Raw genomic sequence first — 17,487 nt, 5'->3', positions numbered from 1 at the left:
GAAGTAAAAGTATTGCCTAGTTTGCATGTGAACATTTGTGTACAGTTCAGCAATGTAGACAGAAGCAGGATGTCTCCAAGGAACTAAATTTCTTTTGTGTCTCTTATTAAAAATCAGAAGCATCTGCTGCTTTTAGTATCTCTAACTACATTAGCTTTGCTTATTGTGTGGAATTTGCATAGCCCTAAATTTTACATTTAAAGTCCTGTGGCTTTGTTTTCTTGGGCTTTTTTGGTTTTGACTTTATTATTTTAAACTGTAAGAATGTGACGTAACTTCTTAGGAGACCATTTTGACTGCATAAAAGGAGATCTGGAAATCTTTTTTAATTTTGTATTGTTCCTCTTGAATTGAACATTAATTTTTGAAACTTCAGGAGAATGTTGTGAACCTGAATCTGGACGTTTTGATACTGCACTTGTCCCTTCCCCCTTTTCTACCAGTTTATCGTCTTGGTCTTGTTTACATATTCCTTCACTGCTTTTTTTTCTTACTCTTGAGCTTGTATAAATAGTAGGAACTTGAGGAGGAGGAAGTGTACATTCCTGCATTGTTTACTCTTGCAAATCTGTTGCAGTCACAAATAATAGTTTTGCTGGCAGAAGATAAAAGTACTCTTTTAGTGTTTTTTAGCTGAGCATATTTTGTGCTCATTTCTGAACCACTGGCATTGTACTGATCTAGAAATCATTTTAAATGTGTTGAATGTTTCCCTTTTTAACTAGGGGACAAAGCCAGGGCAAGAAGGTGGAGTAGATCTTGGCATAGAAACTATTCAGTTTGGAGCCCCAGCTTCCAGTGGCAGTGACAATGAAGTTGGCCCTGTACTTTCTGAGAAGTCCACTGACAAGCTACCAGAACCAAAAGAGCAAAGACAGAAACAGCCTCGAGCTGGACCCATCAAAGCACAAAAGGTAAAAGGTCATATCTTCAGTATAAACTTTTTAACTTGAAGTTCAGCCAGAAAGAGGTTATAAATGATGAAATAGTATACTCATTCAGTTAGGACTGGACCTCCAAAAATTGCATTCCCCTTTTGTTTCCTAAAACAATCAACATGTTACTTCTTGGGGAGAAGGTGGGGAATTCAGTTCAAGAAGCAAGTGTAAGCACCATCGTAGCCCAGCAGAGTTTGTCCATTGGCTCTCTGCTTGGAGCAAGGGATGTGGCTGCAGCAGAGATAGGCGTATGGATTTGCGATAGTTTTGTTGGGAGGCTGTGGATAGGATGGAGTATTTTGGTGGTGTTTTGTAGTTTGGGGTTTTTGGTTTTCTCTTGAGCTTGCTTCACTCGGGCTTTGAGAGCTGTTTTGAAGCAGTCATTCTTTTTCTGCCTTGAATAGATCTCCAGTTTCAGTAGATCTTGCCGCCATGCCTGCCTTGCCCCCTCTAAATGATGCATGGTGCCCTGCTTAGTTTTGTAGCCAGATTACGAAGATGAGTAATACATCACGTTGCAGGAAAAGAAGTGTTTTGTGGTAAGAGGGGAGTGTTAGAGCCACTAATTTGAAGTTTCAAATTCAAATGTACAGATGTGTAGATAACTGATTTTTTTGCAGCTGATCTAGGAAGATCAAATAGGTAATCAAATTTATCTCAATTTTTAAAAAAAGTGTATCGCTTGCACTCCAGAGATTTAGGGGCTCCGTTCATTTGTCATCATGTTGTGTTTCCATTGTTACCACTCATATGGAGCCATACTTTCTCCTCCTGTCATTTAGATTATTACACTTGGTGGTCTTTCATGTTAATGAAACATACTTTCCTGTTATTTCCACCTCCAATGCATACTTATCTGTGCATCACTAGCACTCAGCATCAGCATTTTACTCCCAGAAAGAGATGGTTATAGCAAATAAACTTGGCTGGTGACTTACAGAACCAGCTATTTCAGTTCCTCTTGATGTCTGAGATTTGGCAGTGGTCCCGCTGTAATTAAAGCCCTCTTGTCTTTCTAGAAGACCGGGTGTTTCTTTGTGTTGGTTGTGTTTGGGGGGCGGGGCAGGGGGGTGTGTCTCCAAAAAAAGCTGAAATCTAAAAGTGCAGTCAATGTAGGATGAATTTAACCTCTGCTACGTGAGGTCCTCCATGGGAGTGCTGCAGTTCATGGGTTTTATTGCAAAATACAAAAAGCATACAGCAGAGAAATACACAGTAGTTAATACTACTAGTGAATTGTAGTAACCCAGCACGTTCAAAACCTGTATCTCAGATACACTAGCAGCATGCCTAAAATGCTCTCAGGAAATCACGTAAAGATCCTGAACTCTAAAGTTAAATAAATATATAGAGAGTCAGTCTGCTTCATACTGTATACAAAGTTCCTTTTTTTCTGCTTGGCTATAGTTATAAAGACTGTTGTAGATTTTGTTGAAAGACAAAACATGTGACTAAACGGTAAATTAACTGGAGATTAACATTTTTGTGGCTCTTCTGAATGAGAGGGCTGTAATCCTTTAACTGTCTTGATGACAAAAAAAAAATCCCAATAAACAATTCCTACACACCCACCACCCCCATAGCAATATTGTTTGCTATGAAGCCTAAATACAGACTTATGTTCAGGATTGGAGGTTAGTATTGTTGGACTGATACGGGTGATGTGAGAGGACCATACCTCAAACAAAGCAGTTTACCTTTCCAAGTGTGACCTTAAAGTGTCTGGAGGATTTTCTGCCTCTGTAAACTGTTAGAGGAAAAAAATGCATGGGGTGAGATGAGTCTCGTGTTCCTGATTGCTGCATTGGAATGCTCAGACATCTGGTGCTACTGTTGTTTTCTTCCTTTCCTCTGAAAGCTAGTCTCTGCTGGCCTCCTGAGGGTACCCAATACCTTTGGGAAACTCCACCCTCCCCGAAGCCCAAAGGCATTGTGTTGTGAAGAGTCATCTGCTCCTGAAACAGCTGGTTTGTATTTATAGAGACAATACCAGCAGCTTCTGTCTTTCTGCTATCAAAGCTTAAGGAATAGGATTTTCAGGACTGCCTTTAAAGAATCATTGTGTTGCTCTGTAGTGAAATGGGCTGAGTAGTCTCAGCCAGAAAGGATGTGGCTATTCAAACAGCAGAGCATTCAGGTTCCCTGGGGCCCTTCGTTCTGCTTTAATTCAGCTGCACAGAAAGGAACTACTGAATTGCAGCAGTTATTCCAGCCGTGGTGTCTGCAATATAAGGCAACACTTGTGTGTAGGTTTGGGGTTTTTTTTGGATATCCCCTTAGTTCACAATTCCTAGGGAAAAATGCTGCCAACATCCATACATTGAGATATCTTCAAATGAAGGTAGAGTCTTCTGTTGTAGTTTCCTGGGCCCTGTAAAATCCTGATTCTCTGAAAATTAAAATAAACCTGTATGTATAAGAAAAGCACAAAAAAGTATAGAAGCCACAAGACTTCTTAAACATGAGGAGAGTCAAACTGGCTTTCTTCTCTAGGTTTTAACTAGATCCTATTCTAGCTGAACTCTACCACTACCCATAAAACACGTATTGCTTGAAAACAGTGTAATTCCTCCTGTTCAAAATGAATGCATTTCATGTACATACCAATGACTTAGTCTCAAATGATTTTATCTGTTAGAAAATGCTTACCCTTCAGGAAAGCTTTGTTAGATTTAGGTTTAAGCCTGTTAGAATATTCTTGTGGGATAGGACATGGGAGGGAAGACATAACTGACAAATTAACACTAACTTAGCTTCCAGACTTGAGTCCGGTAGAAAACAAAGAGTATAAACCTGGTCCTATTGGGAAAGAGCGTTCTTTAAAGAACAGGAAGGTGAAGGATGCCCAACAGGGAGAACCTGAGGGACAGGAGAAGCCATCTCCCACCTCTGTCAGAAGTCCAGAACCTGTCACTGCAAAGGAAACCAAAGCAGCAAGTGAACTGAGCACGGAAATAGGAACGATGATATCTGTGTCTGCTCCAGAGTTTGGAACAAACACAAAGGTAAGAAAAATAGTAACAAATCGCTGAGCACTATGTGTAAAATATGATTACATGGATGTCATTGACACTTGGTTGCCTGCTGGTGGGTAATTACCCTGACAGCAGAGTCCACTGGATAGCAGATATGAAACATATTGGTACTGCTTGAATTAAACAGTTCTCCAGAAGCGGTACAAAGACATGCTGTTTGCCATACCCCTGTACAAAGATCAGTTTGAAAGTTTTTAGACTTTTTTTGCTGCCTTGCAAATGTGAAAACTCTGTCCTGAGCCTTGCTGTAGAAAGTGTGGCACTGGAGCCTTGTACAGGCAGATTCTGTAAACTCAGATATATGTGATATATGCAAGACGAGTGCTTGACTTTCAGCAGAGAACTGGAGTAAAGTGGTGTGTGCAGTCGTTGGTTGAGTACCTGGATGACCTGAAGCTGTGAATTGAGTGCTGTTCTGTGAAAAAAGAACTCTCTAAAGCAGGAATATTCAGTGTACCTAAAGGGTCTGTATGTCAGCTCTTGTTGGCTTGGATATTGTCAAGGTTTCCCTTGCAGAGCTCCCTCAGGAGGTTGAGGACTCATTGTAGTTGTCTGTGTGGAACTCCCCTGACTTCTCTGTAACAATGAGATGGTGACTTGCTGTCAGGATTTGTTGTTCTGCAGCTCAGTTCTTAGCTGTGGTGCATTGGTAGCACTGGCTGAAAAACATCCACAAAGGCGCTCTCCTTTTGACCTAAGGACCTGTGTTGGGGACTGACCTCACTACAGCAGTGTTGTGTCTTGAGCAAGAGCTATGGTTGTCGTCTGTCAAATGTAAAGAAACCATGCAGTTTGAGTAGCTGCTAATTAATAGTTCCACCTGCTTTGGTAAAGGAAAAATGCTTCTTGTATGTTTGTGAAGCAGTTTTGTGAGTTTAGATTCATTTGCATGCTGTCTTAGTCTTCCCTTTCCTGGTCTTAAGCAGAAATTTTGTGATGCCTTTCAGGAAAACTGATCTTCTGTCAAAGTTAGATTAGCGGTTGAAGAATCTGAAATGCAGATCACTCACAATGTATCTTTGTGACCCACGGTTAAAGCAAAAAAAAAACAAAAAACAAACAAACCCAAAAAAACCCCCCAAAACACAACAATTTTGGCAGTTTTTTGCCAAGGTGTCATTGCAAGCAGAAGACACTATGTCAATGAAGTGTTGTTACAGAGCAACTGTTAAGGAGGATATTTGTGTCTGACATGGTAGCTGCAGGCTTGATTTTTTTTGAGTGGAATGGCAAATAAGTAAGAAAATACGGTGCTGGGATTTCACATCCTTCCTGGCAGTTTCTATCTTCTAAGTAGATGTGAATAGTTTACGTTGGTACCAGAAACACATAAAGTGCCCTTCTTGTGTACAGAAGCAGAAGTGTAGAGCCATAACCACCAGGCTGCTCAAATATTTGGTAAGAAAGCTGTTTGTTTGTGTGTTATGTTTTTCTCGCTGTATTTCACACTCCTGTGACCAGAGCTCAAGATAAGAGGAGGAGATGTTTCTTCAAAGCCACATACAGAATAGGAAAGATATCTTCATTGATTACTCCACGCTAGCTTGATATAAAGTAGCTCTACCAAAATCAGCATAATTGCCTCTCTACAATTGTGTTTTTAAAGTATGAGATCTTCAAAAAAGAAGTCTGGATTTTGTACCTTTCTGACTTTTTTTTTAACTACCACAGTATTGAAGTGCCAGGCTTCTGTTGTCTGTAGGGAAGACCAGAGTGAAAGGAAACTTTCCAGTTTGTGCTGGATATGAAAATCCCCAATAATTTACTCATTAAGTGGTTGTTAATAGAAGCATTTAATAATAGGTCTAAATATTCCTGTCTCAGCAGTTCCAGGTTTGCTTTTGAATTCCTTTGTCATGAGCAGTTTCCAGGGCATCAGCAAGTCTTGCGTTTGTTTTGGGGTTTTTTTCTAGGAAAGAGGTGGTCATATTTTATACTTAATTCTATGGAAGTTGAACCAACAACCTGCAGATTTATTGGATAAGATGAGCTTCATCTAGATTTTGCAGGAATAAACCAGTCTTGCTGCTACTTAAAGTGGCTTTTAAAATGGGTTCAAATACTGCTCCAGCCTTGGAGTTCTGTACTGATTTGTATTGCAACTGCTTTCTCTTGTCTTTGTACTCTTTCCATTGCTCTTTAATGAGGAAGTGATGACATCTTTAATCTGTTGTTTCAATGTCCAGTGTTGAAGTTTTAGCAAACAAGTGATTTCTCTTTTGACACCCTTTAACATCCTTCTTGCAGACTACCACTCAGCTTCCAGGAAGACGTGTTTTCTTTAGTGTATCTGGTGATTTTAATGTCTGTAAAAGTCAAGCCAGTTGTCCTCCTTCAGAAGCAGCAGCTTTGTAAGAGTACCCCATCCATCCCAAAACAAACATCTTAATAAGAGCATGTGCATTTAGTTATACAGGACTGTTTTACCTTAGAAACTGTAGAAATATAAACCAACTCATACTGGCAAGAAGTGTAAGTTTAGAACATAAGCATGATGCTCTAAAGCAATTGTAGCTGTTTCTCTTGTGGTTTGCAGTATATTTGGAGTAAAGGCAATTTGATGTGTCAGTCTGTGAATCAGGTACCCTTATCAGGAACCTTACCCCTTGACTTTCCCCACCCTATGCTGTCTAAAGTTTTGAAGCTTTCAAATCACAGGAATGATCAATACCTGGTTGCGGACATGGCAATGAAATGTTTGCAGAGGTAGCTGATAATGGCCGTGTCTTACAGAGATGATGTCTATAAGGACATAGGCTGTACTTGACAATAAATTTTGAGTATCTTTTAGGCTTTCTGGTTTGGGTGATTTACATAAATCAAGAATAAATCAAATAAGTAATTAAGCCCGTATAGCACCCTTATCCTTTATAGCAAAGTCAGCTCTGTCTGCCTTGTCCTTTTGTTCATAAAGTCACTTCAGGTTTTGTGACCTCTTTTTGGGCAAAGTACATAGTTAGAAAAAATTCACCTCTTTTTCTTCAGGTACGAATAATTGGTAGGTAGCTCAAAAAAAGCCAGAGTTTTTTGCTCTGGCTATTATTACTGTTACTGGTTTATAATAAAATAGTCGGTTTCTTCAGTAAAACAGTTGTACAGGAGAATCACTGTATCTGAATTACAGAAGCTTATGGTGATAAGCCATATCTAAGAGATTCCTAGACCTAATGTACCAGTAAATGATAGATGGTGGTTAACCTACAGTTCATGGAGTGGTTGTCTTATGGCTAAAGCACTGTCTTGTCTGCATGTTCAGCACGTAACTAATCATTGTCAGATGGTTCAGCATTGCACATGTACTTCTAATGGCATCAGCGTTGATATGATGGTTTGTTTTTAATTCTAGTGAAAAAGCGTTTTTAAAGAGCTGTAAGTTTCCAAAATGAGAAAGCTAGCCATAGTCTTGATCGGATTTCTTTTGTAAGGAATTTTAGTGCTGAGACGCTGTAAAACTTGCATCCAAACCTTGAAGGAATGTTAATAAAGTTTATATTAAAAACTTCCTCTTGCTTATGCAGTAAAGCATCTTAAAAAAACACGAAGCCAATTAATTACTTCGTTAGAAGGATCTTGTGATTAAAGCAGCTTCATGTGCTTGCCTTGTTCTACCCAAATTAAGGTTGCCTATTGGAATTCAATATAAACATGCAACTTGCAGTTTAGTAGTTCAGATTGTGAGAAACATCATATAGCTCATATTTCACTAGCTTAACAAGTAAAAGAAAACGAAATGGAGAAAATAGTTCTCTGTTTCCTTCATAAATACAATAATAAGTCACATGTGCACATTGTGTCCTCTCTTGCCCCATTATGTTGTCCTAGTCTTCTACCAAAATGAGCTCATCCTTTTAAGGAAGATTCTTTATTTGCCCGGTTAGTATCTTAATGCTTTAATTGCTCTTTTAGGAGACATTGCCATAGGCTTAAGGAGTAAATTGAGTATGCACTTTTTAAATAGCTTATCATTATACCAGTTGGATGCAACTAAACAAGCATTATGTGGTTTGTGCCTTCAAAATCCTTATGTGTTGGCAAGGCCAGGCACTCATCAACAGTTCTGCTGCTAATTTGTCCTTCAGTTCCTTCTTGGTATTTGGTTCCATAGAAACGATAAGAGCCTTTTCTGGGCTTCAGACAGGTAAAACTTGGCCGTTTGTGGTGCTTGCTGAAGAGTGGATCTTGGCTAATTTAGGATCACACCATTCTCTAACAAAATCTATGGCTCAGGTTCTGATAATGCCTGTTTGCCTGGCCAGAATACGCTCAGTAGATACCCAGCGACAAGAACTAAAAATCAGTGCTGAACATGGCTTCACAGAAGTACCAGTGCCTCTTTTGTTCCCAGGAGGTCATTCCTTAGAGAGGTGGCAGTGTTATCGATGAGACTCTTTCATCGGGCAGTTCATACCTACAACTGCAGTAAGTCACTGGCTACAGCTAGGTCCCTGAAAGTGGACCTTGTTCATTGAGCATGTTAAGGTCCACTTAACTGTGACAAACTTCAAGGAAAGCCTCTGGGTAGACTGAACACTCCAGTCCTTTTCTTCCTTGAAATCACTGCCCAATGCAGAAATCAGAAGGTAGACTCCACCATCCAGAGGAACCGAGTCTTGTGACTTTCAGAGGCAAGACTTGAAGGAAAATTGTTTTGCAAATTGCAGCCATCCCTATGTGTTCTTTCTAATCTGGAGGGCCTTACTTGTTATAGATTTACCCAAGAAATTTCTGTATCTATTTAAAGCTACAGAAAGCTTTCAGCTAATGTATTTTATTTTTTAAATAGGCTAAAGCCTCCAACAGGTGGCTAAAGCATCTTGGGTGACAAATGATAATTGGTTACACCATCACAGTCAGTACGTCTACTGCGCAGGCAGTACATCGCTCTGTATATTCTTACTTTACAGACTGTATTTGGACCTGTCTCCAGATGCACATTTTGAGGTCATGAGACAAACTGTAATTGCCCAAGAATTCTTCTGACCTCAGTAGCAATTCAGTAGTAAGGGTTGCTGGACATGCCTTCTAAGAAAAATCTGGTGTGAAATTCTAGTCTTCTGTTGCTTGGTGAACTCCTCCTGTAGAAAGGCTGATACCTGTCCAAGAAATGGAAATCTAATTTAGGTAAGGGAGATATTTTAATGGAATTATTTTTCTTCACAGGAGTCTGTAACAGACTACACTACACCTTCTTCTCATCCTAACACAGTGGCTACTAGCAGTACAAAAATGGAGGAGACTTTGGTGACGAACGTAAGTCTATTGCAGTGATCGTCTTGACTTTGAAGACAAGAAAATATTTTCACGCTTCTTTAAAGCACAAGATAGTTCCTTCAGTAAACAAGCCACTAGGGTTTCTTTCATGTTAACTAGCTGTGCATTATCCAGTAATCTTACTCTGAAGGACATACGGTTTGATTAGTATCTGTTCTGGAATTCTTCAGGTATTTTCTTGTCTTTCGAACAACCACGATGAGCTAAAGAGCACAGAAAGTGGAGAAGATATTTCTAGGGACAAGTCTATAAAAGCGAAAATAGGCATAATGAGGGAGTGTGCTCTCAGCAGCAGTTGGGACTTGAACGTGGTACCAGTAGCAAAGCTCTGTAGGTGAGTTTGAAGAAAGGCTTTTACAGACAAAGGAATTTTGAACTGTAGCCTGAAATCACGGCAACTGTGTGTAAAGGGAGCAGCTTAATGGTTTCTGAAAGCAGACAGCAGGCATTCAGTTGTTCATATGCTATGGAGATGAGATGTTTGCAGTCCTCGTAAAGCCAATGATCCTGATTGTGTGAGCATGGTGTAGTGACTGAGAGCTGGGTTGTGACCTGTATTGAGATGAAGTTTGTCTTGAGAGTGTGCTGGGAGGATGTTGGGGAACTTTGAGCTTGTGGTTTTTGTTGTTTGAGTAGCAGGAATAGAATTAGCTCAGAGATGAGTCACTTGTTGATTGGAGGAAGAAAGAATCATACAGTAGGATCTCTGGTTTTTATGAAGATGGCTTGTGAATTCCATCAAAGAACTTACTGCAGCATCCTTTAAAGCAGATTTCAAGCAATACTGGTTGAACTTCCTCTTCTGCTGGATTTTCTGGTGGTGGTGGTGTTTGTGTCTTTGGTGGTTAGTGTAGAAGAGTGAATTCTTTTGTGTTGATGATGTTAGTGTATGTTCCCCTGTGGTGTGTTGGAGTTGGCTTTCCAACACAGGAGGTAGGGGGTCTTGGCCACAAAAGGATTTGTGCTATCACCTGCTTCAAAGCTTCAGTATCTGTCTCTTGGATTAGCCTTGTCTCATCCAGTCAGAGTCCATTAGCTGTGGTCTGAATGGAAGAAGAAATGATTAGCAGTAATAGACTGGCCGTTGCAGTATTTTCGATACAGTTCATTTAAAACTTCTAGTAAATCCATCAGTGTTTTCTTGGGTAAAGATAGCAGTAGCATTGTATCAAGTTTATTTCTTTAAGTTTCACGTCTTTCATCTTTTCAAAGAGAAGATAACTGAATTGAGTTACTGGATGGCAAATCTGTTTTGGTTTGTTTCATGGTCCTGTGACTTTGGAGGTTTATAGCTTCCTTTTTTCAGAAACTACATCTTGGAACTCAAGGTCATGAAACCCCATGTACTGTACTTGTACAAAAGGGGACAAACTTGGCTTGGGAAGAATTTTTGCATATCAGTAAACTGAAATGGTACTTTGAGGTAAATCCCAAAGCAGAAAATTGGCATTTGTTTATGCAGAAGACATAGAAACTTTAGAACCTTAGTCTTCAGTCTCTTAAAGAGAGATGAGAAGCACCTCAGCACCTGCTGAATGGCCTTTCCCCGCCTACCAGATTTTCACCTTATTTTACCAAAATCTCCCTGCCAAATGCTCAAGCCTTGAAGAAATTGTAGCTCACTTAATAAAGCTTGAGCTTTGCTTTTCTGGGGCTTTTGTAGTAGACATAGTTAGAATGTGATGTGTGTTGCCTGCCTTTCAGGTGCCCCTGCCCCACACCCTTCCCCTCCCTAGGAGGGAGACTCTACAACAGAGCTCCAGCCTAACTCCAGTTTCTCCCGCTACCGTCGACCTCACCCTCAAGGTATGTACCACATCCCTCTAAGGGTTGTTTTCTTGCATGCAGGGGAAAAAGTTAATGGAGAACTTGCTGGTGAACCTTTTTTTTAGAGCCTTCCTTTGTTTCCTCTGCTGAACTGCTTTTGCATATAAACGGATGGCTGAAACACAAGACTATCAAAGGATGCATTTAAATTACAATTCTCTAACCCCATTTTGCATTAACACTTGGCATCTCAACCAATCTTGGCTCCCACTGCCCTGAAAAAAAAGATCCTAGCATTTTAGCATTGTACAATAGTGTTCATGACAAATCATCAGAATGCAGGTGAGGTGTGTTCTGAGAGTTTAGCTTAAAGTAAGTTGCCTGGTTTGGTATTAAAGGCTGTAAGGAGGTGCCTTGTAAGCCAAGCTTGATTTCTTCTTAGCTGTAAGATTTTGGTGCAGTGATAATGTGGTTTTGAGTTGGATGGCTGAAGTTCTATATAATGAAATGTAGGTGGTGGTTTTGTGTTTACGAAGGGCAGTTTGATCAGGTAGCCAGAACGTGTTTTGTCGTGTTAATAAATGTTCTGTTTTCTGCTCTCCAGTGTAGAGCAAGTGTGTAGAATATTTGGAATGGTGTTTTCCCATTTTGTTGGATTTTGGACTGTGCATATTGTATAACTCACTAACATAGAGTTGGGCTGTAGCTTTGCTACTGTATATTTAGAAGGTGTTGGTCTCTTTTTTTTTAATTATTTTTATTTTTTTGTGTCCTAGATCTGCTTTGTGTTTGTGACTGCAGGTGTCTGAACAAGTAGAAATATTGTTGCTGCTTCTAGTATTAAGGAAGAGTGATGTTTGAACTTAGTTTCTCTAAAACTTTAAAAGATTAAAAAAAACTAGGGATTGGTTGTGGAACTAACACTTTGGAGAAAATTGCTTGTCAATCCCAGTGAGACTTGTCTCACTGGCATGGTTTGACAGCTGCTTGCTTGCGTTCTCTACAGATGATAGTTATTAATGATCTCTCATTGAATCTTTGCTTTTCTTTTTTTAACACCTTATTTCTGGGTGGGGGGGTGGGAATAACATTACTTTTAAAACAATAGACCAGCAAAAATTGGAAGAGGGCTGAAGAGGGACAGCTAATTTAACAAAAATCTGGTTTTCTATTGCATTCTTATGTAATAAGTTACCATAATCTGACTTTCTGGCGCCTGAAAGCACTTTTCTAAAATAGCAGTCTCTTAACTACTTTAGCAGCTGGATATCTGATTCACATGTAATGCAGGTAGGAATGTTACTATAGCATGATGCTGCAGAGAATGTGACACTGCTCAGTTACAAAGCAAACTGTGGTATTTGTCATTCATACTGCAGTTTCTTTCTGCTGTTCTGGTGTTGGTGGTTTGATTGCTTTCTCAGTGGATGATAGACCTTGGATGTGTGCTAACAAAATATGTCAAACATCTGTGGTTTGAGGCTACCTTGAAGAAGATTCTGACCAAAATCTGAATGGAAAGGCATTTGAAAGCAGCTTTGTCTCTAACTTCTCTATTCCAGCCACTGGAGCTCTGACTCCCTTTTGCAAATGCTGAAGGCAACAGGCTTGTTTTGCAGCATGGACTGAGATACTATCACTTTCACAACAGGCCTTCTGATTCATTACAGAGCAGAGCTGCTCTTTATGTCATCCTTTGCAACATAATACTTGCTTCTTTTTAAAGATACTTCTGGAGCAGCAGAGAGGAAAGCGTTTAGATCCTTCTCCTAAAGGAGCAAAATCTCCAGGCTCTGCCTCCATAAAGGAATAATCCTTACACCTCCTCTTTCCTCCATCCCCTATCACAGACTGTCTGTGAGGAGTCACAGCAGGGGAACTCAGCCACAATTGCTCCCACTACTTGGCATCATTCTGCCAAGGTGCAGGTATAAGGTGCTCGCATGGGAAGGCTTGTTGAGATCTCTTGTTTCTTTGGAGTAACTTTGCTGAAGACATCTTTACTAAGGCAGACGTTGTCTTAAGGACTTAGCTGATAGGACTGTTGGTAGGTAAGGAGCTGAGCAAAAGAAAGTCCAAAGCAATATTCAGCTGAGCTGCCTGGCCCTCTCCCATGTTCCAAGGTTCCATCTAAAATTCTTGTGTAGGCATCTGGTCCAGAATCTGAAACATTTCAACTTTGTTTTTCTCTTCACTTAAGCTTTGGTGTACTTAAGGCACATTGGTATTTGTCTCCAGTTAAGTTTTTGGGTATACTTACTGGGCCTTTATTGCCATGTGAAGGCCCTAGCAGGTCAGCGGTGAAAAGATGCCTCAAGCAACCATGATCTCCAACGTGTGCTCTCCTTTTCCCACAGCTGAGTGATCAGTGAAATTACAGCGCTTTCCCCAGCCTCAGTTAATTTAGAGCCTGTTACTCCTTCATATCTGGTCTGTAGGTGGTGCTGTGTAGGCACTCCTAGGGTACCAGTGTCTTTTACATCTTTTTTCTGGCTTAAGAAGTTAAAGATTGTTAAGGAGCTTTCTAAGAGCAAAGCTGTTAGAAAACTCAGATTTCTGTTACATGTCTTTTATTGCAAATTGGAAAATTGAAGACAAAATACAGTATGTAGACTCCAGTTTTTGGTATCGGTAGTTTCTCCAGGAGATCATGAGACTTGGTGAACATGGTAGGAGCTTCTATACCTTCTTTATTCAGATGTTCACAGGTGGTATTTCACTTTCTTTTAGTACCAGTGCATTACCCTGTCTTACCAGAGCCTGTGGCGATCAGAAAGGAGCTTGTAGTGTTACCTGTACCCCACCTTAAGCAAAACCCTTTCCAGCAGATTAATAATAAATTTTGAAGTTTGCCCTGTCTGAAATGTTGTGGAGGGGGAACAGACTGCTTGCTGGGGAAGGTGGCCTCAAAAATGAAAATAGGTGACTTGGCTCCAAACGAGTTAATGCGTAACAAAGTTTATCTTTACTCTTTTGAGGAATGCAGAACTCTTTTATTTTTTTTTCTCCCCCCCCCCCCCATGGGTGTGTATTGATCACCTGTTACCCAGTTCTTTCAGTAATGTTTTGGGGTTTTTATCACTTCTGAAACATCTAGACAAATAACTTGAGTCATGTTCAGTCTGTCCAGACTCTGCCTACCTCATGTACAACAGGGTAGGTTGAAAGGATGACTTATGGAGACTGCAAGTCTCAGTTAGGGAGCTCTATTGATGCAGGTAGTGAGGTCAATTTGTTGGTGAGTATATATTTGTCCCTTTACATATACCATTAAAGACAGCACCTGGTCTTGAGAACCTTACAGTCTGCCAGATGAGCAGTTTCAGTCTATGGCATCCAGCTGTACTAGCAAAATCTTTGTTTCAACTGGGGACAGCTGAAGGTTGTAGAGAAATCCATGGACTGTGTGTTCAAGCCTTTAAATAGTGTGGTCTGAGCATTTGTATTTCCTTTTCAGTAGTCCCTCACAAGTGTCCCTCAGTTCAGTTTTGGCATTGCGTGTCTAATGTAGCAATAATTTGATAGTTACTGGCTGCAGTGAAACAATAGTTCTTTCCACTTTTGGTGAAAGATAGTTGTGTATAAAATATTTCAATTGAAGTTTCATCTTCCTTGCTGTGCAAGACTTAAATTCAACATTATTATAGAAATAGAGGAGCATGAAGCATTTTTAGCATTAATGTAAAGCAGTGCGCGCAAGCTGTCAGCTCATGATTGCTTCTTGAACAGCAGTTGCTTTGGAAATCTAAACTTGACTACAGTCATGTTTACTGAAGTGTGCATTAGATATTTTTGGTGATTGCTCAAAATGGATGATTTACCAAGAAAGCAAGGGGCCATTTCATTTCAGTGGCCCAAATAACTTGTAAGTAAAGAACCTCATAGACATACTTAGAGAGATTTTTACCTTTCTTTTGCTCTTTAAGTCAAACAAACCCAAGCCAAATTAGTGTGAGTGAATTCTCTTTTGAGTATTGAATGTTAAAACAATGAACTGTGCACGTGTGCAGTTGGAACAGATAAGAAGCTCCAACTTAAGGCTGTATGCTTTTGCATGAACAGAGTTGCACGATTATGGTGACTTTTTTTAAGAGAGGCTCGCATGAAGCCTGAATTGCCTTTTGAACTCAAAAGTACTGTTAAGAGGAAACTGTTTGACTTGTTGGAACTTCCTAATAGATAAAGAAATTTGTTTTCTTTTACATAGATGGAGTCTGCACGCAAAGCATGGGAGAATTCCCCAAACATGGGGGAGAAGAGTTCACCAGTGACTTCAGCAGCATCTCCCATTGCTGGTGGCAGTGGCAGTAGCAGCAGCAGCAACAACACTGGGCCAAGCAGCGGTACTTACAGCTCTTTCTCTAGTGCATCAATGCCTCCTATTCCTGTGGCCTCAGTTACACCAACAACTTCGCTAACAGGTACCAGATGTCACGATTGTAGCATCCTGTTGTATTGTTCCTTGGTTAAGTTTTTCAAGAGATTAGATGCCCTTTGGCGTTATTTAATGCAAAGCTAACAGAAGTTTTATGCTAGTATGAAATGTCAGATCTGACCAACAAGGAGATACTTACTAACAAGGAGATACTTGACCTACTTCACTTCAGTCAGCTGAAAGGAATATTAAAATGACATCTCTCTGCTTATGCTACTTACATGGACTTGAAAGAGAAGGCAAACTTCTCCTGTCGGCTGCCTTATTGGTTTCATTTTGTTCAGCTGAATGAAGGCAAGCAAGCAGATTTTAGAGCAGATGGTAGTTCCGATATTCAGCTAACTGTGATGTTACTGTCATTGTGTCATATGAGCTTCAACAGCTCATACCAAAAACCCCTTTGCACTAGGTGGAGCAAATGTCCAGCTGCTCTTCACACACACTACTGGTTGCCACCTTGGTTCTTGCAGCAAACAAAAGGTGCTCTATCTGGTTAAACGTTCACACCTTGGAATGTTAGAATGTATGCCCAAATCTCAGCTGAAGTACTTGAAAAAGACCTTTCTTTGGAGCCAGCCATCAACCATGAGAGGCACAATGTTGTGTAACTAACCAAGATTTCTACTTCAGTATTTGAATATGCTCCTTTCTGTACTTCAGAAGGGAGATGTATTATGGTTGCAGCACTGCCTATAGTGAACTTAACAGAATTGTCCTGCCTGTCAGTTTTACATTGATGGGAACAGCTGCATTAGGTTTCAGTGTTCTTTACCATTTGTGACTGCGCTTGCAGAACTGACCCAAAACTTTGACCGTTGAAAGATGAGGCTTTGAAATACCTTCAGCTGTCTTATAATGTGTTGCTTGCTTCCCTCCTCATAGGGGCTGGAACATACACAACCTCTTCACTGAGTACGAAGACTGCAAGCACCTCAGACCCACCTAATATATGTAAAGTGAAACCACAGCAGTTGCAGACGAGCAGCCTAGCTTCTGCCAGTCACTTTTCCCAGCTCAGCTGCATGCCATCCCTCATTGCCCAGCAACAGCAAAGTCCCCAGGTCTATGTGTCTCAGTCTGCAGCAGGTAATAGTGTTTATTGCTGAGAAGCCATGTGTCTGCTTTTTTGGGAGCTCTGAAGCTGAAGAGTTTAATTCAGTTCTGGTTTTATCTGCAGTAAAGGCAGAATGATGGAGAGCACTCTGTAATCAAATATTCACTAATTGTCTGCTCTAAATATGCAAGCTTCTGTCAGTGAGGACAAAGATAATGCTGTGGTGTTAGTTTGAGGAACCCAAGTTTGAATCTCTTGATACGCCATTTTTCTGTTGCAGAATTGTTAATCACCACTTAATACCAAGAATGGCTTAGTCTTGACTTCTTTCTTAAAGTGCTACAGTTGTTCAGAATCATGGCATTTTCCTTTAACAAAGCCCCACGTATAGTTACCCTATTAACACATTACGTGACAGTGTAGCATGTTCTTCCCCTTCTTTCACCAAAACACTGGCTTTGGCCAGAATCTGTTGCTCATCTCCCAAAACCTGTATGGGGCTGAAGATGCATATGCAAGAGCAGTAGATTCTGGAGGCAAATTGGAGAAGATCCCATAGCTGGTTAGGGACGCAGCTCTCCAGTTCTGTTCTCCTATCTCTCTGGTAGCTGTCACACTGGGAGGCACTGACAGTGGCTGCATCTCTAATTCTTGATGAAAACCTTTCTAGCGGGGAGATAGTTGGAATTGGGTACTAATTGTATTGCTCTTCCTGAGGTGCTGCAGCTCAAATCCCAGCATTTTATATGGATACAAGTCATCTATTCAATACCCAACATGCACGTTTGGCACCACCTTCTCTGGCCCAACAGCAAGGCTTTCAACCAGGGCTTTCTCAGGTATTTGGGGTTGTTTGTTTGTTTGTTTGTTTTTCCCCTCCCCCCTCCCTGTCCATACTGCTGTTAAAAGTTCTACTGAGGAGCTAATGGGGGGCAGGGGTTTGTGAGACTAAAGACTCTGCAAAAATGATGTCATGTCTACCCTTGA

At 40.5% G+C, this 17,487-nt stretch overlaps 1 protein-coding gene across 1 annotated transcript in view; it reads left to right on the top strand.

Moving 5' to 3' along the window:
- PRRC2C (proline rich coiled-coil 2C) overlaps window positions 1-17,487 on the top strand; it is a 75,987-nt gene that overhangs the window by 43,948 nt on the left and 14,552 nt on the right. The window contains 7 exon segments of the mRNA XM_037403986.1: window positions 726-914; window positions 3,692-3,943; window positions 9,134-9,223; window positions 10,949-11,050; window positions 15,219-15,432; window positions 16,329-16,532; window positions 17,227-17,339. Coding sequence (XP_037259883.1) covers window positions 726-914; window positions 3,692-3,943; window positions 9,134-9,223; window positions 10,949-11,050; window positions 15,219-15,432; window positions 16,329-16,532; window positions 17,227-17,339 — 1,164 coding nt within the window.

This window comes from Falco rusticolus, chromosome 11 (genome assembly GCF_015220075.1).
Source record: "Falco rusticolus isolate bFalRus1 chromosome 11, bFalRus1.pri, whole genome shotgun sequence".
NCBI lineage: Eukaryota > Metazoa > Chordata > Aves > Falconiformes > Falconidae > Falco > Falco rusticolus.
This window is presented reverse-complemented; position numbering and strand designations above follow the sequence as displayed.